Genomic DNA, 14,357 nt, shown 5'->3' on the forward strand with positions numbered 1-14,357 from the left:
GGTATATAATGCAGCGGGTAGTGACTCTAGCTGGTCTAGTAGCAGGTATATAATGCAGCGGGTAGTGACTCTAGCTGGTCTAGTAGCAGGTATATAATGCAGCGGGTAGTGACTCTAGCTGGTCTATTAGCAGGTATATAATGTAGCGGGTAGTGACTCTAGCTGGTCTAGTAGCAGGTATATAATGTAGCGGGTAGTGACTCTAGCTGGTCTATTAGCAGGTATATAATGCAGCGGGTAGTGACTCTAGCTGGTCTATTAGCAGGTATATAATGTAGTGGGTAGTGACTCTAGCTGGTCTAGTTAAGCAATAAGGCCCGAGGAGGTGTGGTACATGGCCGGTATACCACGGCTAAGGGCTGTTCTTAGGCACGACGCAACGCATGCCCGAGGTGCCTTATTGCTATTATAAACTGGTTACCAACGTAATTAGAGCAGCAAAAATAACGTTTTGTCGTACCCATGGTATACGGTATGATATACCACAGCTGTCAGCCAATCAGCATTCAGGGCTCGAACCACCCAGTTTATAATAGCAGGTATATAATGTAGTGGGTAGTGACTCGAGCTGGTCTAGTAGCATGTATATAATGTACCTGATGTGTGTAGCGGGTAGTGACTCTAGCTGGCGGGACAGGAATAGCTCTCGGTGTCTAAGCTGGTGTTTCTGTTTCTCTGGCAGGTCAACTGGGTTCAACTCTGGGTTCTCCATCTCCTCCTCCATCTCTCCTGGATAGGGGTCAGAGGTCAAACACACTGAAGTTAGTTATGTGTGTGAACACACACGGGCGCACACACAGATGCGCACACACAGAGAGACACACACAGTTCAACATCTCCTCCATCTCTCCTGATAGGGGTCAAAGGTAAATACTCACATTAGGTTAGCTCAACTGAGTTGTCACTAAACCAGTGCAATCTTGCCACACACAACAAATGCTTAAAAAAAATAAAATGGTTAATGTGGTAGAACATTTAAGTCCCATCTACACTGAACAAAAATATAAACACAACGTGTAAAGTGTTGGTCTCATGTTTCATGAGCTGAAATAAAACATCCCAGAAATGTTCCATACGCACAAAAAGCTTATTTCTCTCAATTTTTTTGCACAAATTTGTTTATTTCCCTGTTAGTGAGCATTTCTCCTTTGCCAAGATAATACATCCACCTGACAGTTGTGATATATCAAGAAGCTGATTAAACAGCATGATCATTACACAGGTGCACCTTGTGCATCAAGCACAAGGTGCATCAAGCATCCCAGAAAAGTGCTAAAAATAGCCCACGTTAACATATGTTGCCTAAGAAACAAGGTTCATGAAGTCAATAACTTGCTAGTAACAGATGACATTCATATTCTGCCTATCTCTGAAACTCACTTAGAGAATACCTTTGATAATAGAGTGGTAGCAATACATGGTTATAACATTTACAGAAAAGACAGAAATACCAATTGGGGTGGTGTTGAGGTCTATATTAAGAACCACATTCCTGTAAAGCTTAGAGAGGATCTCATGTTAAATACTGTTGAAGTAATATGGCTACAGGTTCATCTGCCTCACCTAAAGCCCATTCGTGTGGGAAGCTGCTATAGACCACCAAGTGTTAACAGTCAGTGTCTGGATAACATGTGTGAAATGCTTGATAATGTATGTGATATCAACAGAGAGGTATATTTTCTGGGTGATTTCAATATTGACTGGCTTTCATCAAGCTGCCCCCTCAAGAAAAAGCTTCAAACTGTAACCAGTGCCTGCAACCTGTTTCAGGTTATCAGTCAACCTACCAGGGTAGTTACAAACAGCACAGGAATGAAATCATCAACATGTATTGATCACATCTTTACTAATGCTGCAGAAATTTGCTTTAAAGCAGTATACAAATGCATCGGATGTAGTGATCACAATATAGTAGCCATATCTAGGAAAACCAAAGTTCCAAAGGCTGGGCTTAATATAGTGTATAAGAGGTCATACAATACGTTTTGTAGTGATTCTTATGTTGATGATGTAAATAATATTTGCTTGTCTGTGGTGTGTAATGAGGACCAGCCAGACGCTGCGCTTGACACATTTTTGAAATTGCTTATTCCAGTTACTAATAAGCACGCACCCATTAAGAAAATGAATTTAAAAACTGTTAAATCCCCTTGGATTGATGAGGAATTAAGAAATGGTATGGTTGAGAGGGATGAGGCAAAAGGTATGGCACATAAGTCTGGCAGCACAACCGATTGGCAAACGTATTGCAAATTGAGAAATGTGACTAAACTGAATCAAAATAAACTATACTATGAAACAAAGATAAATGATATAAAGAATGATAGTAAAAAGCTTTGCAGCACCTTAAATTACATTTTGGAAAAAAAGGTAACTCAGCACAATCATTCATTGAATCAGATGACTCATTCATCACAAAACCCACTGATATTGCCAACTACTTTTATAATTTTTTCATTGGCAAGATTAGCAAATTTAGGCATGACATGCCAGCAACAAACGCTGACACTACACATCCAAGTATATCTGACCAAATGATGAAAGACAAGCATTGTAATTTTGAATTCCATAAAGTAAGTGTGGAAGACACTTGGATGGAAAATGACTGAGGATAATAGCAGACGATATTGCCACTCCTATTTGCCATATTTTCAATTTAAGCCTACTAGAATGTGTGTGCCCCAAGGCTTGGAGGGAAGCAAAAGTCATTCCGCTACCTAAGAATAGTAAAGCCCCCTTTACTGGCTCAAATAGCCGACCAATTAGCCTGTTACCAATCCATAGTAAACTATTGGAAAAAATTGTGTTTGACCAGATACAATGCTATTTTACAGTAAACAAATTGACAACAGACTTTCAGCACGCTTATAGGGAAGGACATTCAACAAGCACAGCACTTAAACAAATGACTGATAATTGGCTGAGAGAAATGTATGACAAAATTATTGTGGGGACTGTTTTGTTATACTTCAGTGAGGCTTTTGACATTATCGATCATAGTCTGCTGATGGAAAAACATATGTGTTATGGCTTTACACCCCCTGCTATATTGTGGATAAAGAGTTACCTGTCTAACAGAACACAGAGGGTGTTCTTTAATGGAAGCCTCTCCAATATTATTCCCCAGGGCAGCTGTCTAGACCACTTACTTTTTTCAATCTTTACTAACGACATGCCACTGGCTTTGAGTAAAGCCAGTGTGTCTATGTATGCGGATGACTCAACACTATACACGTCAGCTACTACAGTGACTGAAATGACTGCAACACTTAACAAAGAGCTGCAGTTAGTTTCAGAATGGGTGGCAAGGAATAAATTAGTCCTAAATATTTCAAAAACTAAAAGCATTGTATTTGGACAAATCATTCACTAAAACCTAAACCTCAACTAAATATTGTAATGAATAATGTGGAAATTAAGCAAGTTGAGGTGACTAAACTGCTTGGAGTAATCCTGGATTGTAAACTGTCATGGTCATAACATATTGATACAACAGTAGCCAAGATGGGGAGAAGTCTGTCCATAATAAAGCGCTGCTCTGCCTTCTTAACAGCACTATCAACCAGGCAGGTCCTACAGGCCCTAGTTTTGTCACACCTGGACTACTGTTCTGTCGTGTGGTCAGGTGCCACAAAGAGGGACTTAGGAAAACTGCAATTGGCTCAGAACAGGGCAGCACGGCTGGCCCTTGGATGTACACAGAGAGCTAATATTAATAATATGCATGTCAATCTCTCCTGGCTCAAAGTGGAGGAGAGATTGACTTCATCACTGCTTGTTTTTGTGAGAGGTGTTGACGAGCTGAATGTACATTTATATTTTAGTCATTTAGCAGATGCTCTTATCCAGAGCGACTTACAGGAGCAATTAGGGTTAAGTGCCTTGCTCAAGGGCACCGACAGATTTTTCACCTAGTCGGCTCGGGGATTCGAACCAGCGACCTTTCGATTACTGGCCCAATGCTCTTAACCTGCATGTACCGAGCTGTCTATTTGGAATGCTGGCACACAGCTCGGACACCCATGCATACCCCACAAGACATGCCACCAGCGGTCTCTTCACAGTCCAGAAAATACTATGGGAGGCGCACAGTACTACATAGAGCCATGGCTACAGTGGAATCAGATTTAAAAACAGATAAAAATACACCTTATGGAACAGAGGGGACTGTGAAGAGATGTATACCCACACACATACACATGGATTCTGTGTTGTAGATATGTGGTAGTGGAGTAGTAACTTGAGGGCACACAGTGTGTTGTGAAATCTGTTGTGAATGTATCGTAATGTTTTTAAAATTGTATAAACTGTCTTAATTTTGATGGACCCCAGGAATTGTAGCTGCTGCCTTGGCAACAGCTAATGGGGATCCATACTAAATACAATACAATACACTGTGTGCTGTGGACAATTAAAAGCCACTTTAAAATGTGCAGTTTTGTCACACAACACAATGCCACAGATATCTCAAGTTTTGAGGGAGTGTGCAATTGGCATGCTGACTACAGAAATGTCCACCAGAGCTTTTGCCAGAGAATTGAATGTTCATTTCTCTTCCATAAGCTGCCTCCAACGTCGTTTTAGAGAATTTGGCAGTACGTCCAACCGGCCTCACAACCGCAGACCACGTGTAACCACGCTAGCCCAGGACCTCCACATCCGGCTTCTTCACCTGTGGGATCATCTGAGGGGGGGTTACCCGGAAAGCTGATGAAACTGAGGAGTATTTCGGTCTGTAATAAAACCCTTTTGTGGGGAAAAACTCCCAGTTCTTCCCAGTGGCTGGCTTCCCAGCTGGCTTCCCAGTGGGTGGACCTGGCTGCCAAGTAGGTGGGCCTATGCCCTCCCAAGCCCACCCCTTCCCAGTCATGTGAAATCCATAGATTAGGGCCTAATTTATTTATTTCAATTGACTGATTTTTATATGAACTGTAACTCAGTAAAATCTTTGAAATTGTTGCGTATTGCGTTTATATTTTTGTTCAGTATAATACAACTGCCACAGGCTCGCTCCCTCTCGGTTTCCACTAGCATCCACAGCCACAAAGTCAGATTCCACAGCCACAAAGTCAAAATTGGCTACAAGAATGAGAATTTTTGGTCTACATTTAAAGTCTGGCATAGGTTAGCAGTGTGGTTAAGGTTAGGTTTAAAATCTGATTTTAAGAAGATAAATTGTAGAAATAGGCGGGGTTTATGACTGCGATAATGATAAATTGCGATAAGTTATAATTTTGGGAGGTTACTCTCCATTAGCACCTTTTTTATACCATGTCAAAGAAAGTTATTTGGTTACCAGGTGATCCAGCAAAAGGCTGCAAAGGAAAATAAGGCATGATAAACATTTTCCCAACTCAACTTTATTCAGTAATTGTAACTCACATTAAACTGAGATATGGACAATTGACAAGGGCAAAGTACCCTGAAGGCTTATGTAAAAATCATGCAAAAACATTGTAATTTTTTATTTATTTAACCCAATTTACAATTCTCAACTCTTTTATTTAGTTTCAGTTATTTGACATGAGTAGCTACATAACAAAACGTATCTTGAATAAAAGGCTAACTATTCTCTTAAATTATAAATATTAGCACAAAAAGCTCTATTCAGTTTTGCTTTATCTGAGTGTCAGTACATTTGTAAACTGTACATTTGTAAACTGAAAAATTATCAAATTAGATTCAACCTGGCATTCAGGCTCATCCTACTCAAGGTTTTTTGCCAGAAAAACCAACATATTGACCTTGTCTGGATTCAAACATGATCGGCGGCATGTAACAATGTTGCCACCTGTGCTGAAAACTCGCTCAGACGGCAGGCTGGTGGCAGGGATACACAGGTACAGTGGGGGGAAAAAGTATTTAGTCAGCCACCAATTGTGCAAGTTCTCCCACTTAAAAAGATGAGAGAGGCCTGTAATTTTCATCATAGGTACACGTCAACTTTGACAGACAAATTGAGAAGAAAAAAATCCAGAAAATCACATTGTAGGATTTTTATGAATTTATTTGCAAATTATGGTGGAAAATAAGTATTTGGTCACCTACAAACAAGCAAGATTTCTGGCTCTCACAGACCTGTAACTTCTTCTTTAAGAGGCTCCTCTGTCCTCCACTCCTTACCTGTAGTAATGGCACCTGTTTGAACTTGTTATCAGTATAAAAGACACCTGTCCACAACCTCAAACAGTCAGCAAAGAGCTGTCAAAGGACAACAGAAACAAAATTGTAGACCTGCACCAGGCTGGGAAGACTGAATCTGCAATAGGTAAGCAGCTTGGTTTGAAGAAATCAACTGTGGGAGCAATTATTAGGAAATGGAAAACATACAAGACCACTGATAATCTCCCTCGATCTGGGGCTCCACGTAAGATCTCACCCCGTGGGGTCAAAATGATCACAAGAACGGTGAGCAAAAATCCCAGAACCACACGGGGGGACCTAGTGAATGACCTGCAGAGAGCTGGGACCAAAGTAACAAAGCCTACCATCAGTAACACACTACGCCGCCAGGGACTCAAATCCTGCAGTGCAAGACGTGTCCCCCTGCTTAAGCCAGTACATGTCCAGGCCCGTCTGAAGTTTGCTAGAGTGCATTTGGATGATCCAGAAGAGGATTGGGAGAATGTCATATGGTCAGATGAAACCAAAATATAACTTTTTGGTAAAAACTCAACTCGTCGTGTTTGGAGGACAAAGAATGCTGAGTTGCATCCAAAGAACACCATACCTACTGTGAAGCATGGGGGTGGAAACATCATGCTTTGGGGCTGTTTTTCTGCAAAGGGACCAGGACGACTGATCCGTGTAAAGGAAAGAATGAATGGGGCCGTGTATCGTGAGATTTTGAGTGAAAACCTCCTTCCGTCAGCAAGGGCATTGAAGATGAAACGTGGCTGGGTCTTTCAGCATGACAATGATCCCAAACACACCGCCCGGGCAACGAAGGAGTGGCTTCGTAAGAAGCATTTCAAGGTCCTGGAGTGGCCTAGCCAGTCTACAGATCTCAACCCCATAGAAAATCTTTGGAGGGAGTTGAAAGTCCGTGTTGCCCAGCGACAGCCCCAAAACATCACTGCTCTAGAGGAGATCTGCATGGAGGAATGGGCCAAAATACCAGCAACAGTGTGTGAAAACCTTGTGAAGACTTAAAGAAAACCTTTGACCTGTGTCATTGCCAACAAAGGGTATATAACAAAGTATTGAGAAACTTTTGTTATTGACCAAATACTTATTTTCCACCATAATTTGCAAATAAATTCATTAAAAATCCTACAATGTGATTTTCTGGAGAAAAAAAAACTATTTGTCTGTCATAGTTGACGTGTACCTATGATGAAAATTACAGGCCTCTCATCTTTTTAAGTGGGAGAACTTGCACAATTGGTGGCTGACTAAATACTTTTTTTCCCCACTGTACTTCTGTGCCACTTTGCTTACTGTAGGAATGTTGACATGATGCAACTTCCACTAAGTCAGTGGACCCTCTTCGCTGTCTACCAAAAGAGAAAACATGTAGCTATTCATCTCTGCTTCTAGTGCTACCCTTAGTGACACAGTGGTGACAGAACCCCACCAGTGGAGAGGAACACAGTGAGCAAAGAACCCCACCAGTGGAGAGGCCCACAGTGGGGACAGAACCCCACAAGAGGAGAGGCCCACAGTGGGGACAGAACCCCACCAGTGGAGAGGCCAACAGTGGGGACAGAACCCCACCAGTGGAGAGGTCCACCGTGGGGACAGAACCCCACCAGTGGAGAGGCCCACAGTGGTGACAGAACCCCACCAGTGGAGAGGCCCACGGTGGGGACAGAACCCCACCAGTGGAGAGGCCCACAGTGGGGACAGAACCCCACCAGTGAGAGGCCCACAGTGGGGACAGAACCCCACTAGTGGAGAGGCCAACAGTGGGGACAGAACCCCACCAGTGGAGAGGCCCACAGTGAGCACCGAACCCCACCAGTGGAGAGGCCAACAGTGGAGACAGAACCCCACCAGTGGAGAGGCCCACAGTGAGCACAGAACCCCACCAGTGGAGAGGCCCACAGTGAGCACCGAACCCCACCAGTGGAGAGGCCAACAGTGGGGACGGAACCACACCAGTGGAGAGGCCAACAGTGGGGACAGAACCCCACTAGTGGAGAGTCCCAGTGTGAGCACAGAACCCCACCAGTGGAGAGGCCCACAGTGAGCAGCGAACCCCACCAGTGGAGAGGCCAACAGTGGGGACAGAACCCCACAAGTGGAGAGGCCAAGTGTGAGCACAGAACCCCACCAGTGGAGAGGCCCACAGTGAGCAGCGAACCCCACCAGTGGAGAGGCCCACAGTGAGCAGCGAACCCCACCAGTGGAGAGGCCAACAGTGGGGACAGAGCCCCACCAGTGGAGAGGCCCACAGTGAGCACCGAACCCCACCAGTGGAGAGGCCCACAGTGAGCACCGAACCCCACCAGTGGAGAGGCCAACAGTGGTGACAGAACCCCACCAGTGGAGAGGCCCACAGTGGGTGGAGAGGCCCAGAGTGGGGGGATAGGCCCACCAGTGGAGAGGCCCAAAGTTAGCACAGAACCCCACCAGTGGAGAGGCCCACAGTAGGGATAGAACCCCACCAGTGGAGAGGCCCACAGTGGGGACAGAACCCCACCAGAGGAGAGGCCCACAGTGGGGACAGAACCCCACCAGTAGAGAGGCCCACAGTGAGCACAGAACCCCACCAGTGGAGAGGCCAACCGTGGGGACAGAACCCCACCAGTGGAGAGGCCCAGTGTGAGCACAGAACCCCACCAGTGGAGAGGCCCACAGTGGGGACAGAACCCCAACAGTGGAGAGGCCCACAGTGGGGACAGAACCCCACTAGTGGAGAGCCCCAGTGTGAGCAAAGAGCCCCACCAGTGGAGAAGCCCACAGTGGGGACAGAACCCCACCGGTGGAGAGGCCAACAGTGGGGACAGAACCCCACCAGTGGAGAGGCCCACAGTGGGGGGAGAGGCCCACAGTGGGGGGACAGGCCCACAGTGGGGGGAGAGGCCCACAGTGGGGACAGAACCCCAACAGTGGAGAGGCCCACAGTGGGGACAGAACCCCACTAGTGGAGAGCCCCAGTGTGAGCACAGAGCCCCAACAGTGGAGAAGCCCACAGTGGGGACAGAACCCCACCGGTGGAGAGGCCAACAGTGGGGACAGAACCCCCACCAGTGGAGAGGCCCACAGTGGGGGGGAGAGGCCCACAGTGGGGGGACAGGCCCACAGTGGGGGGGAGAGGCCCACAGTGGGGACAGAACCCCAACAGTGGAGAGGCCCACAGTGGGGACAGAACCCCACTAGTGGAGAGCCCCAGTGTGAGCACAGAGCCCCAACAGTGGAGAAGCCCACAGTGGGGACAGAACCCCACCAGTGGAGAGGCCCAGTGTGAGCACAGAACCCCACCAGTGGAGAGGCCCACAGTGAGCACCGAACCCCACCAGTGGAGAGGCCAACAGTGGTGACAGAACCCCACCAGTGGAGAGACCCACAGTGAGCACAGAACCCCACCAGTGGAGAAGCTCACAGTGGGGACAGAACCCCACCAGTGGAGAGGCCAAGTGTGAGCACAGAACCCCACCAGTGGAGAGGCCCACAGTGAGCAGCGAACCCCACCAGTGGAGAGGCCAACCGTGGGGACAGAACCCCACCAGTGGAGAGGCCCAGTGTGAGCACAGAACCCCACCAGTGGAGAGGCCCACAGTGGGGACAGAACCCCAACAGTGGAGAGGCCCACAGTGGGGACAGAACCCCACTAGTGGAGAGCCCCAGTGTGAGCAAAGAGCCCCACCAGTGGAGAAGCCCACAGTGGGGACAGAACCCCACCGGTGGAGAGGCCAACAGTGGGGACAGAACCCCACCAGTGGAGAGGCCCACAGTGGGGGGAGAGGCCCACAGTGGGGGGAGAGGCCCACAGTGGGGGGAGAGGCCCACAGTGGGGACAGAACCCCAACAGTGGGGACAAAACCCCAAAAGTGGAGAGGCCCACAGTGGGGACAGAACCCCACTAGTGGAGAGCCCCAGTGTGAGCACAGAGCCCCAACAGTGGAGAAGCCCACAGTGGGGACAGAACCCCACCGGTGGAGAGGCCAACAGTGGGGACAGAACCCCACCAGTGGAGAGGCCCACAGTGGGGGGAGAGGCCCACAGTGGAGGGAGAGGCCCACAGTGGGGACAGAACCCCACAGTGGGGACAGAACCCCACAGTGGGGACAGAACCCCACAGTGGGGACAGAACCCCACAGTGGGGACAGAACCCCAACAGTGGAGAGGCCCACAGTGGGGACAGAACCCCACTAGTGGAGAGCCCCAGTGTGAGCACAGAGCCCCAACAGTGGAGAAGCCCACAGTGGGGACAGAACCCCACGAGTGGAGAGGCCCAGTGTGAGCACAGAACCCCACCAGTGGAGAGGCCCACAGTGAGCAGCGAACCCCACCAGTGGAGAGGCCAACAGTGGGGACGGAACCACATCAGTGGAGAGGCCAACAGTGGGGACAGAACCCCACCAGTGGAGAGGCCCACAGTGAGCACCGAACCCCACCAGTGGAGAGACCCACAGTGAGCACAGAACCCCACCAGTGGAGAAGCTCACAGTGGGGACAGAACCCCACCAGTGGAGAGGCCCACAGTGGGGGGAGAGGCCCACAGTGGGGGGATAGGCCCACCAGTGGAGAGGCCCACAGTTAGCACAGAACCCCACCAGTGGAGAGGCCAACAGTGGGGAGAGAGAACCCCACCAGTGGAGAGGTTAACAGTGGGGACAGAACCCCACCAGTGGAGAGGCCAACAGTGGGGACAGAACCCCACCAGTGGAGAGGCCCACAGTGGGGGGAGAGGCCCACAGTGGGGGGAGAGGCCCACAGTGGGGGGAGAGGCCCACAGTGGGGGGAGAGGCCCACAGTGGGGACAGAACCCCAACAGTGGGGACAAAACCCCAAAAGTGGAGAGGCCCACAGTGGGGACAGAACCCCACTAGTGGAGAGCCCCAGTGTGAGCACAGAGCCCCAACAGTGGAGAAGCCCACAGTGGGGACAGAACCCCACCGGTGGAGAGGCCAACAGTGGGGACAGAACCCCACCAGTGGAGAGGCCCACAGTGGGGGGAGAGGCCCACAGTGGAGGGAGAGGCCCACAGTGGGGACAGAACCCCACAGTGGGGACAGAACCCCACAGTGGGGACAGAACCCCACAGTGGGGACAGAACCCCACAGTGGGGACAGAACCCCACAGTGGGGACAGAACCCCAACAGTGGAGAGGCCCACAGTGGGGACAGAACCCCACTAGTGGAGAGCCCCAGTGTGAGCACAGAGCCCCAACAGTGGAGAAGCCCACAGTGGGGACAGAACCCCACGAGTGGAGAGGCCCAGTGTGAGCACAGAACCCCACCAGTGGAGAGGCCCACAGTGAGCAGCGAACCCCACCAGTGGAGAGGCCAACAGTGGGGACGGAACCACATCAGTGGAGAGGCCAACAGTGGGGACAGAACCCCACCAGTGGAGAGGCCCACAGTGAGCACCGAACCCCACCAGTGGAGAGGCCCACAGTGAGCACCGAACCCCACCAGTGGAGAGGCCAACAGTGGTGACAGAACCCCACCAGTGGAGAGACCCACAGTGAGCACAGAACCCCACCAGTGGAGAAGCTCACAGTGGGGACAGAACCCCACCAGTGGAGAGGCCCACAGTGGGGGGAGAGGCCCACAGTGGGGGGATAGGCCCACCAGTGGAGAGGCCCACAGTTAGCACAGAACCCCACCAGTGGAGAGGCCAACAGTGGGGAGAGAGAACCCCACCAGTGGAGAGGTTAACAGTGGGGACAGAACCCCACCAGTGGAGAGGCCAACAGTGGGGACAGAACCCCACCAGTGGAGAAGCTCACAGTGGGGACAGAACCCCACCAGTGGAGAGGCCCACAGTGGGGGGAGAGGCCCACAGTGGGGGGAGAGGCCCACAGTGGGGGGAGAGGCCCACAGTGGGGGGAGAGGCCCACAGTGGGGGGATAGGCCCACCAGTGGAGAGGCCCACAGTTAGCACAGAACCCCACCAGTGGAGAGGCCAACATTGGGGACAGAACCCCACCAGTGGAGAGGTTAACAGTGGGGACAGAACCCCACCAGTGGAGAGGCCAACAGTGGGGACAGAACCCCACCAGTGGAGAAGCTCACAGTGGGGACAGAACCCCACCAGTGGAGAGGCTCACAGTGGGGACAGAACCCCACCAGTGGAGAGGCCCACAGTGAGCACCGAACCCCACCAGTGGAGAGGCCAACAGTGGGGACAGAACCCCACCAGTGGAGAGGCCAACAGTGGGGACAGAACCCCACCAGTGGAGAAGCTCACAGTGGGGACAGAACCCCACCAGTGGAGAGGCCCACAGTGGGGGGAGAGGCCCACAGTGGGGGGAGAGGCCCACCAGTGGAGAGGCCCACAGTTAACACAGAACCCCACCAGTGGAGAGGCCCACAGTAGGGATAGAACCCCAGCAGTGGAGAGGCCCACAGTGGGGACAGAACCCCACCAGAGGAGAGGCCCACAGTGGGGACAGAACCCCACCAGTAGAGAGGCCCACAGTGGGGACAGAACCCCACCAGTGGAGAGGCCAACCGTGGGGACAGAACCCCACCAGTGGAGAGGCCCAGTGTGAGCACAGAACCCCACCAGTGGAGAGGCCCACAGTGGGGACAGAACCCCAACAGTGGAGAGGCCCACAGTGGGGACAGAACCCCACTAGTGGAGAGCCCCAGTGTGAGCAAAGAGCCCCACCAGTGGAGAAGCCCACAGTGGGGACAGAACCCCAACAGTGGAGAGGCCCACAGTGGGGGGAGAGGCCCACAGTGGGGGGAGAGGCCCACAGTGGGGGGAGAGGCCCAAAATGGGGACAGAACCCCAACAGTGGGGACAGAACCCCAACAGTGGAGAGGCCCACAGTGGGGACAGAACCCCACTAGTGGAGAGCCCCAGTGTGAGCACAGAGCCCCAACAGTGGAGAAGCCCACAGTGGGGACAGAACCCCACCGGTGGAGAGGCCAACAGTGGGGACAGAACCCCACCAGTGGAGAGGCCCACAGTGGGGGGAGAGGCCCACAGTGGGGACAGAACCCCACAGTGGGGACAGAACCCCACAGTGGGGACAGAACCCCACAGTGAGCACAGAGCCCCAACAGTGGAGAAGCCCACAGTGGGGACAGAACCCCACCAGTGGAGAGGCCCAGTGTGAGCACATAACCCCACCAGAGGAGAGGCCCACAGTGAGCAGCGAACCCCACCAGTGGAGAGGCCAACAGTGGGGACGGAACCACACCAGTGGAGAGGCCCACAGTGAGCACCGAACCCCACCAGTGGAGAGGCCCACAGTGAGCACCGAACCCCACCAGTGGAGAGGCCAACAGTGGTGACAGAACCCCACCAGTGGAGAGGCCCACAGTGAGCACAGAACCCCACCAGTGGAGAAGCTCACAGTGGGGACAGAACCCCACCAGTGGAGAGGCCCACAGTGGGGGGAGAGGCCCACCGTGGGGGGAGAGGCCCACAGTGGGGGGATAGGCCCACCAGTGGAGAGGCCCACAGTTAGCACAGAGCCCCACCAGTGGAGAGGCCAACAGTGGGGACAGAACCCCACCAGTGGAGAGGTTAACAGTGGGGACAGAACCCCACCAGTGGAGAGGCCAACAGTGGGGACAGAACCCCACCAGTGGAGAAGCTCACAGTGGGGACAGAACCCCACCAGTGGAGAGGCCCACAGTGGGGGGAGAGGCCCACAGTGGGGGGGAGAGGCCCACAGTGGGGGGATAGGCCCACCAGTGGAGAGGCCCACAGTTAGCACAGAACCCCACCAGTGGAGAGGCCAACATTGGGGACAGAACCCCACCAGTGGAGAGGTTAACAGTGGGGACAGAACCCCACCAGTGGAGAGGCCAACAGTGGGGACAGAACCCCACCAGTGGAGAAGCTCAGTGGGGACAGAACCCCACCAGTGGAGAGGCCCACAGTGAGCACAGAACCCCACCAGTGGAGAGGCCAACAGTGGGGACAAAACCCCACCAGTGGAGAGGCCCACAGTGGGGACAGAACCCCACCAGAGGAGAGGCCCACAGTGGGGACAGAACCCCACCAGTAGAGAGGCCCACAGTGAGCACAGAACCCCACCAGTGGAGAGGCCAACCGTGGGGACAGAACCCCACCAGTGGAGAGGCCCACAGTGGGGACAGAACCCCAACAATGGAGAGGCCCACAGTGGGGACAGAACCCCACTAGTGGAGAGCCCCAGTGTGAGCACAGAGCCCCACCAGTGGAGAAGCCCACAGTGGGGACAGAACCCCACCGGTGGAGGAGAGGCC

The 14,357-nt window shown here is 51.9% G+C and overlaps 1 protein-coding gene across 3 annotated transcripts in view; it reads right to left on the reverse strand.

Moving 5' to 3' along the window:
• LOC121544660 (metastasis-associated protein MTA1) overlaps positions 1-14,357 on the reverse strand; it is an 80,946-nt gene that overhangs the window by 32,586 nt on the left and 34,003 nt on the right. For all 3 annotated transcript variants that reach the window (XM_041854695.2, XM_045209107.1, XM_041854694.2), the window contains one exon: positions 597-729. In XM_041854695.2, the coding sequence (XP_041710629.1) occupies positions 597-724 (128 nt within the window). In that variant the 5' untranslated portion in view covers positions 725-729. The remainder of the gene's footprint in view (positions 1-596; positions 730-14,357) is intronic.

The sequence above is a fragment of the Coregonus clupeaformis genome, chromosome 29, assembly GCF_020615455.1.
Source record: "Coregonus clupeaformis isolate EN_2021a chromosome 29, ASM2061545v1, whole genome shotgun sequence".
Lineage (NCBI taxonomy): Eukaryota > Metazoa > Chordata > Actinopteri > Salmoniformes > Salmonidae > Coregonus > Coregonus clupeaformis.